Source organism: Mesoplodon mirus (assembly GCF_964341445.2).
Source record: "Mesoplodon mirus genome assembly, chromosome: 5".
NCBI lineage: Eukaryota > Metazoa > Chordata > Mammalia > Artiodactyla > Ziphiidae > Mesoplodon > Mesoplodon mirus.
Window position 1 is genome coordinate 86,442,597 of NC_138980.1, and position 17,983 is coordinate 86,460,579.

General features: G+C 34.7%; 1 protein-coding gene across 1 annotated transcript in view; it reads left to right on the forward strand.

Annotated features, from left to right (window-relative positions):
• DTWD2 (DTW domain containing 2) overlaps positions 1 to 17,983 on the forward strand; it is a 93,870-nt gene that overhangs the window by 15,488 nt on the left and 60,399 nt on the right. The window contains exons 2-4 of the mRNA XM_082621214.1: positions 4,773 to 4,863; positions 8,876 to 8,970; positions 11,466 to 11,658. Coding sequence (XP_082477340.1) covers positions 4,773 to 4,863; positions 8,876 to 8,970; positions 11,466 to 11,658 — 379 coding nt within the window. The remainder of the gene's footprint in view (positions 1 to 4,772; positions 4,864 to 8,875; positions 8,971 to 11,465; positions 11,659 to 17,983) is intronic.

A 17,983-nucleotide genomic window follows, 5' to 3' on the forward strand; every position in this document is an offset into this window, starting at 1 on the left:
TTGTTAATTAATTGACCATACATGCATGGGTATATTTCTAGGCTCTGTGTTCTGTCCTGTTGATCTATGTTTGTTTTTATGTCAGTATAATACTGTTTAAATACGAGGGCTTTGTTAGTATAGTTTGAAATCAAGGTTCACGATGCCTCTAGCTTTATTTGTCTTTCTCAAGATTGCTTTGGCTGTTTGGTTTAATGGTTCTGTACAAATTTAAGGAATTTTTGTCGTATTCCTGTGAAAAATGTCATTGGAATTTTGATAGGGTTTGCATTGAATCTGTAGATTGCTTGGGGTAGTATGGACATTTAAAAAATGTTAATTTTTCCAATCCACGAGTACAGAATATCTTTCCATTTATTTGTGTGTTCTGCATTTCCTTTCATTAATGTCTTGTAGTTTTCAATATACAGATCTTTCACCTCCTTAGTTAAGTTTATTCCTAGGTATTTTATTCTTTTGGAAAAAGATTTTAAATTGAGGAGAGCAATTTCTCTGCACTTATTCACTAGTTTGGTAAGAGACGGTTTAACATTTGGATAGCTAGTCACCAGCATAGTACATGCAGACAATTGTGGAGTAGGAAAGTATGAGAAAAATTACTGTTAATAACAAATAAGCAGAATTCTTAATTAATTAATAAGGGGGTTAATAAAGGGGACATGCTTTAAAATACATGGGTAATGATATTTTATGAGCATGTTAAAGCATAAACCAAAACAATTAGGTTTAGCTTAAATGACAGTTAACAGTGTTTGTACGTAAGGTGCTTAGCTGTTTTTTTTTTTAAGTAAATATTTTCTTCAGTAAATATTTTCCCCCTATATGGTATTGCTTACCAGAAAGATCACAAATGATAACAAAGGAAGATCTGAGGGAATTCCCTAGTGGTCCAGTGGTTAGGACTTGGAGCTTTCACTGCCAGGGCCCAGGTTTGATCCCTGGTTGGGGGACTAAGATCCTGCAAGCTGGACGTTGGGGCCAAAAGGAAACAAAACAACAAAAATGTCAAAGGAAGATCTGAGACTCTGAATTTCATTTATACTTTTTTTTTTTTTTTTTTTTTCTTTTTGCGGTATGCGGGCCTCTCACTGTTGTGGCCTCTCCCGTTGCGGAGCACAGGCTCCGGACGCGCAGGCCCAGCGGCCATGGCTCACGGGCCCAGCCGCTCCGCGGCATATGGGATCCTCCCAGACCGGGGCACGAACCCGTATCCCCTGCATCGGCAGGCGGACTCTCAACCACTGCGCCACCAGGGAGGCCCTGAATTTCATTTATAATACAAAGTAATTGCTTCAGTACTAGAGAGGAAGTGAAGGAGAGATCAGTATTTGATATGTAAGAAAATGAAAGGATAGGATAAGAAATTGTGTAGGAGGAGAAAGGAATTTCAAGGTCGAGGTAAGAGGGAATGCAAAGGTATTCCCTCATGTATTCAACAGTATTTATTGATAGCTTGCTATGCAAGGTGCTGGGATATAAAAGTGAAAAAAGTAGGTCAAGTCCTTGCTCTTAGGTAGCTTACATTGTAGAGAAGGAAACCCACCTTAACATAACATGATGTCAAATAGTGGTAAAACGCCTCTTTCTTACTAATTAGGTTGAACATTCTTTTTTCATTGCATTTTTATATTTTTAAAAAACCAGCTTTATTAAGATACGATTCACAGACCATGGCATTTATCCTACTAAAGTGTATAATTTAGAGGTTTTCTGTTATATTAGCAAAGTTGTGCAAACACCACCAGTATTACAATGATTTTAGCAGATTATCTTTGGGTATCTCTTTACAACATCTTTCTTTTAAGCTGCCTTCTTCTTTTGGTATTGCATCCTGTCCATTAGGCTCCACTAATTATCAGTTGATCATTTTATCATTTCGATACAGTGCCCTGGAGAATAAATTGCTCAGCAGTCTGATCCAGTTAAATTTGGAGAGGGGTAGTTTTTGAGGCCACTCTGAGTTTTTTTCTGACTGCATATGTGTTCTTCCTAGCTGCCTCTTTCCATGGTTCTTTCTGATGAACTAGCTGGCCTATGATTTAGCTGTTGCTCTTAATTAAGAAGAGTTATTGTTTCTGAGAGCACCCTTAGGCTTGAACTTCTCACACTCCATTTCAAATAAAGTCAGTTACTTTGGGGAGAGCTTCAGAGCTCTCTTTTCTTATAGTCTGCCTCTCCTCCAAGGTGGATTCTCTGAGTCACTGTTCTGGGCACAGGGCTAGTCAGTAGCCTCTGACTTGCTGCTTCTGGTGTAGAACTGTCCTACAAGTGAACTGGGGTGAGAACACTTGGGGTCCCAGCATTTTCAGCCTACTGCACTGTGGTAAAGCTTCTGTTTTTAAAGTGGAGGCTGGGTGGAGGAAGGGAGACTGCTCTGTTGGCCACACTCACCGGGAATTTATTTTCTTCAATTTGGAGTTGGAAGGATGAGAAATGTTGATGGTCTACCTTTCTCTGTGACATATGGTAAGTCTTGATTGAAAGCTGAGAGGAAGCTCTGTTCTCTTGGCCACACTTACCTGGAGTGGAGTTTCTGTCAACCTAAACTGGGGCAAGGTAGTAAATGGGTTGTGGCTCAAATGCCACAAACTATCCCAATACCAAGTTTTCATAGATTTTCTTGAATAATGTTTCTTCATTCGAATATGCCCTTAGGACAATTTCCAGAGACTTTATTTTTTAAGTTTAAAAAAAAAGATTTATTTATTATTTATTTGTTTATTTTATTTAGTTTTGGCTGTGCTGGGTCTTAGTTGCAGCATGTGGGAACTTCGTTGAGGCACGTGGAATCTTTTGTTTGTGGCGTGCGGGCTCTTTGTTGTGGCGTGCAGGTTTCTCTCGTTGTGGTGCATGGGCTTCTCTTGTTGTGGCGTGTGGGTTTTCTCTTCTCTAGTTGTGGCACGTGGGTTCCAGAGTGCTTGGACTCTGTGGTTTTTGGCACACAGGCCCTCTAGTTGAGGCGCACAAGCTCAGTAGTTGTGGCGTGCGGGCTTAGTTGCCCCGTGGCATGTGGGATCTTAGTTCCCTGACCAGGTATTGAACCCACGTCCCCTGCATTGGAAGGCGGCTTCTTTACCACTTGTCCACCAGGGAAGTCCCTCCAGAGACTTTAAATTGTTGTTTTATAAAACAGTATTTGTCAGTTTTGCTTGTTTCACTGGAGAGTGGGTCTCTGAAGCAACTTTCCCTGTTATCCTGGAAGCAGGACTCTCCAAACTATTTAATTCTAAATCTTCCTAAAAATCAAACATGTCCTTCCAGTAAAGAAATTACTATCCCAGGTAACTTTTTTTCCCCCATGAACAGAGGTTTTGGTCAGACATGAAACCCAGAGCTATCAATAGCTAAAGCAGTTCTTTGCACTATCCTAACTGTCATACTAAGGACTTTTATAATTACTATATATGTCATGAGCTAACCACTGAAAGACTCTCCATTCCTATAAATCTGCTCACATTCCTGAGAAGGAACCCATTGTAGGACTGAGTAGTCACACGGAATCATTTCAGACATCACTGGAAAGCAAGTATATTGATTTTCCTTTGGTTAATCATCCATTCTGGATTCAGTGGTGGAGAGGGCAAGTGGGGTCATGTTGTACAATACATTTCTACCTCTCCGTAAGATATTATCTAGAGGATTTCTTCAGCAGGAGCAAAGGTTTGACAGTTTCTTGCAGAATGAGGTGGTAGATATAATTGAACCAATTTACTCACACTGTGTTTTATTAATATAAATATTTCTTACCTTAGGCTATAACTCAACATAAGTAAAATTGAGGAAACAGTTGATAGCGATCAGTTTTCTGGTAGTAAGTATGCTGTTGGGAATTGCCTTTAATATAACATTCACTTGCATACTATTGTAATGGCATGTAACATCTGCCTATAATAGTGATCCATTGTGAAAATTTACTACCATCATATACTGTATCTGGCCATTTGTTGAATTTCATATTATAAACATACATGTTAAATATAGGATATAATGGTAAACTATCCATGTATATTCCTTCAGTACCTTTGGAAGGACACAAGAAACTAATCACTGGTTGTCCTTAGGGAAGAGAATGCACCAGGCTGGAGGACTGAGATGGGAAGTATACCCTTTTATTCCATCTGAATTTTATAATAAGTATTTTTGAAACAATAGTAAAGCACTAAAAAGTAAGTAAAACAAAAACAACAAAGTAAACAGTAACAAAACGGAAAACAAATGGATAGACTGGCATTCTGTGGATATAATTCTAGCTAAAAATACTTTGGTGGCCCGTTTGGGTTTCTTCTCACAATTGGTAAGCTCTCCATGTTGACTGATGGCTAAGTTTGATTAGAACTCTCTTCTAGGTGGTAATTATATTCTAATATTTTATCATCATTTTGTTCCCTCCAACTTCAGATGATTTAGATCAATTGCCAGGTTTCTCTTTGACATGAGATCTGTTCTTGATTTGGAATGCAAATTATTAGAAGTGTTTCTTCATGAATAAAAAGACCATGGTGGTGACTTATGAGTATTCTTCCATTGAAGGTAATTAAGGCAAGATTTTTTGAGGTACTTTGATCTATATGGATGGTAAAAAATTTACTTGAGTCTTTTTTCAAATTCTCATATTGAAAATATGATAGATTAAATTCATTCTTGGTATCATTTTAAAAGAATGCAGCTTTAGCAAATCTATATAATGAAGTGAGATTATGTTTGAATTTTAGGTTATTGGTATATAATTTTATTTTAAACATACAGGTTTTCATTTTTTTTCTGCCCTTTAGCCGACCTCAGAAAGTGTGTTTGTGTCCGTTTCTACCAGTGCATCCTCTACACATCTCTACCCACTTGTATATAATTCAGCATCCAGCAGAGGTAAGATGTTATAAAATACACAATTTCAGATAGAATATTAGGATACAAGAGGAAGCATACAGATGAACATACTCATCCCTTTCAGCTCTTCAGCATTTTTGAAAATAAATTGATGATAAATGCTATCTCTTTGGGAAAAAATAGTTTCTTTTATATATTATATGATAGTATAGTATCATATGCTTTATAGACAGACAAAAATGTGTTATTTCCTAAAATGGTGTTATTTCATAATAAGTACATTACTGAATTGTATAATGAATATTGAATACATAGAAATTTAAAACTCCAACAATTTTGTATAGAGGAAAAAAATAAATTTTGTGAGTAGAGAGCTAAGAAATTATTGCTTTTTAAATTTTGGTCATAGCTTGTATCCTTTGATGTCTTTTCTTGTTAGGGCAGAGGTAATGCTCAGCATTTTAGTGTTATAAAATCAATGCGTAAAATAAATTTTTTACTTCTTTAAGTGAATAGAACAAATATGTATATTTTACATGTATATATAAAAATAAATATATAAAAATATGTGTACGTGTTGTATAGAAAGACTTTTTAGTTAATAATTTCATATGTTGGTGAGAATTATGCATGTGCTAGTGTGTATGTATGTTAGTAACTCTTGATTAACTGCAGTAGTGAAGAGAGGAGGGAAGGAGATCATAGAAAACCAGAAATTATCAATACCAAACTAGTTGATGCATGGTACAAAAATGGTTTTAGTGTAAACTGAAGTTAAAACTCTTCCAGGCTTTTGAAGGAGGAATGATTTTTTCTTAAATTTCTGAGGTGTATACCACTTGAAGACTTTAACAGACATTAAAGGATATTAATCTGTCACTTTCCTTTTCTAAATGATGAAACAATTATTCTTTTATTGCAAATTATTAAATATTTCATTTGTTGGGCAACCTTTTTTTTTTTCAGTGTTAACAACATGCTTTTGTCAGGATTGTGACACTTTAATCACTAGCATTATTTTACTGCATTTAAACTTACAACACGGTGCAGCTCAAATTTACATAAAATGATAGCTTACTGGCCCTAACAGTTGTGGCTAAAACTTGACTTTTGATGATGAGTGCTGTTTTCATTTTGCCATATACATGGTGTGGGGCCTTTTCATTGTTGTATGGTTCCAGACATAAGATGGCTTTTAAAATGTAGGTGTTTTCATAGATTTGTGGCAGTTTTAACGTTTTCATATCTCTTATTTGTTCATTTTTTTCTTCATTCCTCTCTTGTCCTCCACACCCCCTCCCCCACTTTCTCCTCCTTCTCTCCCTCCTTCCCTTCCTTCCTTCCTTCATAGTTAATTCACAGTTTAGATGATTCATCCATAATTGTGTGCGCTATAAATGTATTTTATGTACGTAAAGTACATCCATATTGTTTTTCCTTAAAGTTCCAAGGAACTTTACAATCTTAATCTAAGTCAGTCATACTTGGCTGCCTTGTGCTTAATCTTAGCATACTGTTTTCAATAAAAGAATAGGCCAATTTGATGACTTCCCCTAAAAAATGATTGAAAACCATTTGGATAGGCTCTAGGAGAGGGCTTTGAGAAAAGAAGACTTGACAGAGTGGATGAAATGGAGGTGATATGATGGAGCATTTCAAAGAGTAGGTATATGCATATAGAAAATTACTTAAGGATAAAAACAAAACAGTTATCTCAAGAATAACAAAAAACTTTACAAGAAAGAAACGTTGTGTTAAATTGCTTGGCCTTTTGTGAACAACGTATATGTAGGCATTAATGATGTAAATACTGTTTATTGATTTAACTAAAAATATTAGAAGATGTAAGGGTGAGGAGTGTTGTAAGAAAGCTAAATTTTCATTTATTACGAGAGGCTGTAGTTATAGAATGCTGTAGTTAAGAGTAAGGCTCAGGAGTTTAAATCCTTAACAGCTCTGTAAACTCTGTAACCCTGGGCAAGATAATTAACCTCTCTGTGCTGCAGTTTTGTCATTAGTGAAATGGACATAATAAAAAATATACTTCATTACTTGTTTGTGGTGCATAGTAAATGAATAATATATAAAATGCACTTAGAATTATATACGTTAAAGTTAGCTATTATGATAATAAATCGTAGTTTGTAGATAATATCTGAAATTGATGAGAAATAGCAAGACATATATAGAAATATGGACATAACTACTGGAAGAAATAGCTAGAAGAGCTAAAGTGATTGCCTCTAGGAAGTAGTATTGGGGAGTGTATTTGGGAACATTACAAATCTTTAGGCAGCATTTAATTTGACTATTATACATGTGTTACATTGACAAAAGTTTGGAAAGTGATTAAATTATGTGTCGAAGTCTCAATAGTGATGGTAAGGAGGGAAGAAAACAGTATGAGACACTGGAAAATGTCCTGAAACTTCCCTCTCACCTATCTCCTGCTAGTTCCATGCATATAGGAGCTGCTCCAAATTGTTGTTTTCAGGCTTCCTCAGAGTGCCAGCCTGCTACATGTTCTTTTTAGTTAAAATCCCAGCAAATTCTGACTCTTCTGTTTCCTTTTTGAACTTTTTATTAGGTAGATCAGTTTAACTACTCTCAGCATCTGTAAATTTACCTTTTACATGCTATTTTAATCAATACTTCCAAGACCCAGGGGTGACAGAGGTGAACACAAAAATGTCCCTGAGGGTATATCTATGTGTGTGTTTGTGGTTGTTGAATACTGTTACTACAATACTTTTGGATTCTATTTAAACGTAAATAATGTAATTATAAATTTATTTTAAATTACTTTTATAAATTCATATATAACTTTATTATTTTGTATATTAATTTACTAAATAACTCTGATATTCCTAAAGGAAAGTAAGTAATATTTGATATTCCTTTAGTACATTGTGTTTTTTACAGACACAAGTTATTCACTGTGAGGATATGTATATGCAGGATTATATAAACTGGTAAAGATAACATTGGGCTCTATGTAAGTAAACTGATTAGAGAGGGCCTCTGTCACTTATTTGATCAAGCATGACATTCCCAGATGGGCCAGTGGAGAAGAGCCAGGCAGTGACTGAGCGCTATAGACCAAAATAACCAAGAAAAGTATGAGGCTAAAGCAGAATAGCTAAGCACCTGACTTTACTAAGGATTAAGAATGGAATTCTTGTGGCAACCAGAAAGGTGGTTTTTAGTGTTGGAAGTTAGGACGTTGAAAAAAACCCACTGATTTATGGTGAACGTTAACTATGATGATAGTTAATGCAATTTACAGAAATGGTCACCAGCTTTTTTCACACTAAAGTTATAATTTTTTTCTCTTTCCATACTTTATTCCTTAGAAGGAAGGCCATAAATCCAGCCCACACTCAAGTAGGAGGGAGAGATTAAACTCCACCTCCTGGAGAGGGGAGAGTTTATGTTTATTACTTGGAATTCTTCTATGAGGAAGATTTGTCACTTCTCTCCCATTTATTTATTCAATCATTTATTTATATCAGTCTAGACTCTGTATTTATTTTATACTTTGGGTTATAATCCAAATACTGTTATTTTATTGCTCAAGTTGTTCCATTGGGTGCTCTTTAAGATTGGCTTCTGTGTCCCTTTGATATGCTGTATTGTTTTGTTTTTTTTTGAGCACTTCCTTGCTTTTGGGGCATAAATATCTAGGCAGTTATCTTCAAGTTGACATACTAAAAAATGTAATTACTGGTGAAATAAAAAGTTTGTCAGAATAAATGAATTCAATTTAGTTAAACACAAATTTACATTTTCATAATCTTTATTATTTAAATTAATCTTATCCTTTTTGATCAGTAAACATGTAAACACACCCAAATAGAATAAAAATATACACTTGTATTATATTTAATACTGATAAGTCAGAGAAACTGTAGCTCTTTTTATTAAACTGTGGTCTGTAGTAAAAGACTTGTGAAAATTATACATAATGCTGTGAATCAGATGTTCATCAAAAAGTTTTAAAAGCGTGTTTATCTAATTAGAATCTACATTTTAATTAATTTTTTAATTACAGGAAAACAAGGTGTTGCGGACAGTTCCTCTGCTAGCAGCATGTCTCCCCCAAGATAAGTGTAAAGTCAAGGTTGGTCGTCGCTTCAATGAGGAAAGGTAAATTAACTTTTAGGGCAATTTAAATGAATTTTTTTTTACTTTAAAAATGGTTTCCTTCAAGTTATCTATTAGACCTAGAACATGGTACATTGGAAATGGTTAAAAATTTTAATTTCTGCCTTCTCTCTCAAAATAATACAAGATAAGCAAAACATAAACAAAACAGACCAAAATGGAATGAACAAATTATAGCATTATCTAAATTCCATGGTATATACGTTGAGCCTAAAAGGCATGTATATTTCCTGTTTATTTCATTTTTGTTAAGATATTTTATTTCAGGATGTTAGGGTACTTGTATTAGATTTAGTTAATGTTTTTCTTTCTTTTTCTTTTACAATTATATATGATATACACTTATATAAACATATATTCATTTCTAGCCCATGAAGGCTTTCCTAAGGTACAATGACTAGAACTATATTTAGTGTTCCAGTTATAGGCACATCCATATTTTAAAAAAATGATAGAATGCCTTCTCTTGTCATGTTTAAAATATTTTTTTTTTGATGAGGCCCAGTATATGCAGCAGTTTGTTAGTTGATATCTTCACAGACAGTTCTGTAATATTCTTGGATCTTATTTTACACTGTATTACAGAACCCATTATTATAAATATATATAATATACTGTATGTATATTGAAATTTTTCTACAAGTTGTTTCTTACCTTTGAAGCATATTTGTTGCTTTTCTACCTATTCAGAGCCTTCACAAATTACTTTGATCCTATCTACACAGTTAAATATATTTTTAGATTTCTTTTTCAGTTCACTTATGAAAATGCTAAGTAACACTAGTGGCAGCACCAAGCCCAAGGGATTGACCAAACTTTTTCCTTCCTTTATTATTTTAGCTTTATATTATGAAAACATCATGTTAGAACTTTATAAAATTTTTTTCCTTTCTCTGAAACTATTGGTTAGGCATTCTTTTCTCATATAGATTTTTCTTTTGCTCAGTTTGCATTGCCTTGTCCCCCAGAGGTGAGCTTTGCTCTGGGCTTGGTGCTGCTGTTGCAGATTCTGCCGTTTTGTTGGGAGTGGAAGCACCATCCAGAGCTCTTCACATGGGGAGCAACCACATAATTTACACTGACACTTCTTTCACACAGAGGCTCTTTATAATGATAGTTTCTCTATAATTCTTGGATAGATGTGGATATATATTCTGCCAGCTTGGATCTCGGTTATTTTATTGCAAAAATGGTGAGCATCTATGGTGGTAGAAGTGGAAACTATCTGGGTCATCCCTGACATTTGGCTATCTAACCCTTCCACAGATGTGCGTGGGGATGAGAAACTTGATATTTTTCTAAATAGCCTATCCCATTTTGAGCCTATGATATTAAGTTCAGTATTTTTGGTGGTACCAAATATAGTGCTTACTCAGTAAATTATTATTCACGTATGGATTTTAAACTAAAGCTGATTAAGATTATTGATTTAATATTAATCTGGTAATTGAATGATTTATTTATTTATTTTTATAAATTTATTTATTTATTTTTGGCTGCATTGGGTCTTTGTTGCTGTGTGCAGGCTTTCTCTAGTTGTGGCGAGTGGGGGCTACTCTTTGTTGAGGTGCGCAGGCTTCTCACTGCAGCGGCTTCTCTTGTTGTGGAGCATAGGCTCTAGGCGTGAGGGCTTCAGTAGTTGTGGCACGTGGGCTCAGTAGTTGTGGCTCACGGGCTCTAGAGCACAGGCTCAGTAGTTGTGGCGCACGGGCTTAGTTCTCCACAGCATGTGGGATCTTCCCTGACCAGGGCTCAAACCCATGTCCCCTGCAGTGGCAGGCGGATTCTTAACCACTGCACCACCAGGGAAGTCTTGAATGATTGATTTAGTTTTTTGTTAGAGTATGTGATGTAACCATGGGGGAATGATTAAGAGACATTACTTTTAGTATCCTTTGTAAATGGAATTTAAAAATACTTATTTTCAGTTTTTTGCCACTAGTATATAAGAAAACAGTTGGGCTTTGTATACTAACCCTGTATACTATGACTTTCTAAATGTATTTGTTAGTTGTAGAAATTGTTTTGTAGATTCCCTAGAACTTTCTATGTAAGTAGGATTATCTGCAGATAGGGTCATTTATATTTCTTCCTTTCTGATGTTTATGCCTTTTATTTCTTTTTCTTGCCTTATTGTAGTAACTGAGACCTTCAGTACAATGTGTATTATGAGTGGCAAAAGCCCCTATCTTTACCTTGATACCAATCTAAAAGGATGTTGTTAGAGCTGGTATTGGCTGTATATTTTTGTAGATGCTACTTATTATTATAGTTTGAAGATTATACCATTTATTGTCTTTAATTTTATTTTAACTTGTCTCCTTCCCCCTCAAGTTTGTTTTGTTGCTTGCAGACATTCTTTATTATATCTCTAGTGCCAAAATGCTTTGACATGTATTTTTGAATGAAGTTCAATAAGAATAATAAAACTCCACCCCCCTGCCAGGCTAATAAAGACTTTTATTTTAAACTTTTAGAGATCCTGAACTTTCAACTGTTTGTCGGAAGTCTGATACATTAATATTATATCCAGGGGCTGAAGCTGCTAATTTGGAAGAATTTATATTAGATTCTCCTATATATCCTTCCACAATCATCATCATCGATGGTACATGGAGCCAGGCTAAGGACATTTTCTACAAGAATTCCTTGTTCCGACTGCCTAAACAGGTAAACTAGTATTTTAACATAGAGTAAATCCAAATGTATAGTTATACCTGTATATATTTTCTGTGAGAGGACACACATATGCGTTTATATATGAATTTGATGGTGTTTAGATATGCGAATGTATGTACAGAGGTATGTATATGCTTGTGTGTATGTTTTATATGTAAGTAGAAAATTTCAAATTTGTCCTTCTTTGTCAATTCCTACCATCAAATTTCACCATAGTTTAGGCATTTAGCTGTATTAAAAGCTTCTCAGACATTTAATCAGAGCAGTGTAAGGATTATTTATTTCTCTGCATATTAATGTTTTTGTTAAGAAGTGTTATATTTAAATATTTTTAGGATACTAAATTACTTTGTTCTTATTAGGCATGACTGAGTTTTTATGAAATACTTTTTTTGTCATTCATGATTATAATCATGTGGTTTATCCTTCAATTTGTTTATGTAATTGATGATGATACATTTCCTAATGTGGGACTGTTCTTGTGTTATTAGAATGAACTCTACTGGGTCATATTATACTACCCTTTTGATATATTACAGAAGCTTATATTTTATTTAATGGCTTTAAATTATAATTTATATATTTTATGTACTTTTATTATAATATTTGGGTACTAAGATAATGGTAACTTCACCAAATAAATAGGAGAGATTTTAATATTTTTCTGTGGCTTGGAATAGTTTAAATAATAGTTAACCTAACTTCATTTAGGTGAACTGGAGATGCTGCCATTTTGTTGTATATGCACGGGATGGTGGGCTGGGAAGCCTTTGTCATGAACCTATAGTACCTATTTCAACTTCCCCCTAAATGACTCCGTCCCTGAATTTGTTTTCCTTCGGGGAGGGGGGATGGATTGTACCATGAATAAGAAGTATTAATTTTTTTGAAGACAAATTGACTTTGAAGATATAAAAAGTTCACTGCAAGAAATAAAAATTGTGAATGAAGAAAAAAAAATAATAGTTTTTCTCCTTAAAAATTACATGGAGCTCTATGGTGAAGCCACCTGATACTGGTCTCTTTAAAACAGTCACTTTAAAACCCTTCTTTCAAACTCTTTTATGAAAATTATTCAAGCTTTCTACTTCTATTTGCTTCAGTTTTTAATAGTTTATCTTTTCTAGGGAATTATTCCTTTCCCTTGGGTTAACAAATTGTTTGCCATATACCTATATATTCTTAAGTACTTATTTTAATTTCTTCTGGATGTTTTCCTTTTTTTTTTCTAATCACACACACACACACACACACACACACACTTTTCTCCCCCATGAACAGACTCAAGAGGGGTTTCCCTGTTTATTGAGCTTTTAGAAGTATTAGCCTTTAGATTGTTTTAATGGCTATTAAACTTTATTCTTACTTCATCAATTTGAACTTTTACCTTGATCAATTTATTTTACCTTTTTCAGCTAAATTATTTTTTCTGATTTTGTAAGATTTGTGCTATAAGTACTATATTTATTAAGATTATTGAGTTTCTTCTTTAATAATAAAGGGAAAGAAGACTGTAATGTTTCTTAGTATAATTGTCATTGTATCCTATAGTTTTGGATTGATGTGTTTTAGTATCTATAGCATTGATATAATTTGTAATTTGTTTTGATTCCTTTCTACCCATGGATTATCAGAGTTCTTAATTCTCAAGTGTTATAATATTTTTGTAGCTATTTTTATTTATTTTGTTGGATCATGATAAAATAACATTGCCAACAATATTGTGAATAATTTTATGATTTTTATCAGGGTAAGTACATGGCAAATTTTTGTGCATGTTCTATGAATATAAAAAATTTACCTTCTCTATTTAGCAATGAAAGTGTTTACATTTTTTTAGAGTTTGTTATTTGTGATTTTACTTTATGCTTTTATTTTTAGCATGCCCGAGCTATTTTATATTGAAAAAGTATATGGAAAGCTTCTATTTGTGTGTTTTTAATGAAGTTATTCCTACATTTTCTTCTTTTTAAATTTATTTTATTTATTTACGTTTGGCTGTGTTGGGTCTTCGTTGCTGCACGCGGGCTTTCTCTAGTTGCGGTGAGCGGGGGGTACTCTTTGTTGCAGTGTGCAGGCTTCTCATTGCAGTGGCTTCTCTTGTTGCAGAGTGCAGGCTCTAGGCATAAGGGCTTCAGTAGTTATGGCACGCAGGCTCAGTAGTTATGGCTTGTGGGCTGTAGAACACAGACTCAGTAGTTGTGGTCCCCGGACTTAGTTGCTCCATGGCGTGTGGGATCTTCCCGGACCAGGGCTCGAACCCATGTCCCCTGCATTGGCAAGTGGATTCTTAACTACTGCACCAACAGGGAAGCCCTTTTTTTTTTGTCCTACATTTTCAATAGTTTTTGTGTTTTGTATTTTTTTTTTAACATTTTATTGGAGTATAATTGCTTTACAATGCTGTAATAGTTTCTGCTTTATAGCAAAGTGAACCAGCTATACATATACATATTTTCCCATATCTCCTACCTCTTATGTCTCCCTCCCACCCTCCCTATCCCACCCTTCTAGGTGGTCACAAAGCACCGAGCTGATCTCCCTGTACTATGCGGCTGCTTCCCACTAGCTATCTATTTTACATTTGGTAGTGTATATATGTCCATGCCACACTCTCACTTTGTTCCAGCTTACCCTTCCCACTCCCTGTGTTCTCAAGTCTATTCGCTACATCTGCATCCTTATTCCTGTCCTGCCTCTACGTTCTTCAGAACCTTTTTTTTTTTTTTTTTTAGATTCCATATATATGTGTTAGCATATGGTATTTATTTCTCTTTCTGACTTACTTCACTCTGTATGACAGTCTCTAGGTCCATCCACCTCACTACAAATAAGTCAATTTCATTTCTTTTTATGGTGGAGTAATATTCTATTGTATATATATGCCACATCTTCTTTATCGATTCATCTGTCGATGGACACTTAGGCTGATTCCATGTCCTGGCTATTGAAAATAGAGTTGCAATGAACATTGTGGTACATGACTCTTTTTGAATTATGGTTTTCTCAGAGTATATGCCCAGTAGTGGGATTGCTGGGTCATATGGTAGTTCTATTTTTAGTTTTTTAAGGAACCTCCATACTGTTCTCTATAGTGGCTGTATTGCTTTACATTCCCACCAACAGTGCAAGAGGGTTCCCTTTTCTCCACACCCTCTCCAGTATTTATTGTTTGTAGAATTTTTGATGATGGCCATTCTGGCTGGTGTGAGGTAATACCTCATTGTAGTTTTGATTTGCATTTCTCTAATGATTAGTGATGTTGGGCATCCTTTCATGTGTTTGTTGGCAATCTGTATATCTTCTTTGGAGAAATGTCTGTTTAGGTCTTCTGCCCATGTTTGGATTGGGTTGTTTGTTTTTTTGATGTTGAGCTGCATGAACTGCTTGTAAATTTTTGAGATTAATCCTTTGTCAGTTGCTTCATTTGAAAATGTTTTCTCCCATTCTGAGGGTTGTCTTTTCATCTTGTTTATGTTTTCCTTTGCTGTGCAAAAGGTTTTAAGTTTCATTAGGTCCCATTTGTTTGTTTTTGTTTTTATTTCCATTTTTCTAGGAAGTGTTTGAAAAAGGATCTTGCTGTGATAAATGTCATAGAGTGTTCTGCCTGTGTTTTCCTCTAAGAGTTTTATAGTGTCTGGCCTTACATTTAGGTCTTTAATCCATTTGGAGTTGAGTTTTGTGTATGGTGTTAGGGAGTGTTCTAATTTCATTCTTTTACATGTAGCTGTCCAGTTTTGCCAGCACCATTTATGAAGAGGCTGTATATTCTCCATTGTATATTCTTGCCTCCTTTATCAAGGATAAGGTAACCATATGTATGTGGGTTTATCTCTGGGCTTTCTATCCTGTTCCATTGATCTGTGTTTCTGTTTTTGTGCCAGTACCATACTGTCTTGATTACTGTAGCTTTGTAGTATAGTCTGAAGTCAGGGAGCCTCATTCCTCCAGCTCCTTTTTTCTTTCTCAAGATTGCTTTGGCTATTCGGAGTCTTTTGTGTTTCCATACAAATTGTGAAATTTTTTGTTCTAGTTCTGTAAAAAATACCATTGGTAGTTTGTTAGGCATTGCATTGAATCTGTATATTGCTTTGGGTAGTAGAGTCATTTTCATAATGTTGGTTCTTCCAATCCAAGAACATGGTATATCTCTCCATCTGTTTGTATCATCTTTAATTTCTTTCATCACTGTCTTATAGTTTTCTGCATACAGGTCTTTTGTCTCCTTAATATAGGTTTATTCCTAGGTATTTTATTCTTTTTGTTGCTGTGGTAAATGGGAGTGTTTCCTTAATTTTTCTTTCAGATTTTTCATCATTAGTGTATAGGAATGCAAGAGATTTCTGTGCATTAATTTTGTATCCTGAAACTTTACCAAATTCATTGATTAGCTCTAGTAGTTTTCTGGTGGCATCTTTACGATTCTCTATGTATAGTATCATGCCATCTGCAAACAGTGACAGTTTTACTTCTTCTTTTCCGATTTGTATTCCTTTTATTTCTTTTTCTTCTCTGATTGCCGTGGCTAAAACTTCCAAAACTATGTTGAATGCTAGTGGTGAGAGTGGACATCCTTGTCTTGTTCCTGATCCTAGAGGAAATGCTTTCAGTTTTTCACCATTGAGAATGATGTTGGCTGTGGGTTTGTCATATATGGCCTTTATTATTTTGAGGTAGGTTCCCTCTATGCCCACTTTCTGGTGAGTTTTTATCATAAGTGGGTGTTGAATTTTGTCAAAAGATTTTTCTGCATCTGTTGAGATGATCATATGGTTTTCCTCCTTAAATTTGTTAATATGGTATATCACATTGATTTGCATATATTGAAGAATCCTTGCATCCCTGAGATAAATCACACTTTATCTTGGTGTATCATCCTTTTACTGTGCTGTTGGATTCTGTTTGCTAGTATTTTGTTGAGGATTTTTGCATCTATATTCATGAATGATATTGGTCTGTAATTTCCTTTTTTGGTGATATCTTTGTCTGGTTTTGGTATCAGGGTGATGGTGGCCTAATAGAATGAGTTTGGGAGTGTTCCTCCCTCTGCTATATTTTGGAGGAGTTTGAGAAGGATGGGTGTTAGCTTTTCTCTAAATGTTTCATAGGATTCACCTGTGAAGCCATCTGGTCCTGTGCTTTTGTTTGTTGGAAGATTTTTAATCACAGTTTCAATTTCATTTCTTGTGAATGGGCTGTTCATATTTTCTATTTCTTCCTGGTTCAGTCTTTGGGAGATTGTACCTTTCTAAGAATTTGTCCATTTCTTCCAGGTTGTCCATTTTATTGGCATAGAGTTGCTTGTAGTAGTCTCTTATGATGCTTTGTATTTCTGTGGTGTCCATTGTAACTTCTCCATTTTCATTTCTGATTTTATTGATTTGTGTCATCTCCCTCTTTCTTGATGAGTCTGGCTAAAGGTTTATCAATTTTGTTTATCTTCTGAAATAACCAGGTTTTAGTTTTACAGATCTTTTCTATTGATTTCTTTGTTTATATTTCATTTATTACTGCTCTGATCTTTATGATACTCTCTACTAATTTTGGGTTTTGTTTGTTCTTCTTTCTCTAGTTCCTTTGGGTGTAAGGTTAGATTGTTTATTTGAGATTTTTTTTGTTTCTGGAGGTAGGATTGTATTGCTATAAACTTCCCTCTTAGAACTGCTTTTGCTGCATCCCATAGGTTTTGGATCATTGTGTTTTCATTGTCATTTGTCTGTAGTTAGTTTTTGGTTTCATCTTTGATTTCTGCAGTGATCTCTTGGTTATTTAGTAACGTATTGTTTAACCTCTATGTGTTTGTGTTTTTTACATTTTTTTCCCTGTAATTGATTTCTAATCTTATAGCGCTGTGGTTGGAAAAGGTGCTTGATATGGTTTCAGTTTTCTTCAATTTACTGAGTCTTGATTTGTTACCCAAGATGTGATTTATCATGGAGAATGTTCCATGTGCACTTGAGAATAAAGTGTAGTCTGTCGTTTTTGGATGGAATGTCCTATAAATATCAATTAAATCTATCTGGTCTATTGTGTCATTTTTAAAGCTTGTGTTTCCTTATTAATTGTCTGTCTGGATGATCTGTCCATTGGTGTAAGTGAGGTGTTAAAGTCCCCCAATATTATTGTGTTAATGTTGATTTCCTCTTTTATAGCTGTTATCTATTTGCCTTATGTATTGAGGTTCTCCTGTGTTGGGTGCATTTATGTTTAGAATTGTTATATCTTCTTGGATTGATCCCTTGATCATTATGTAGTGTCCTTCCATGTCTCTAGTAACATTCTTTAAGGTCTTACTCCAGCTTTCTTTTGGTTTCCA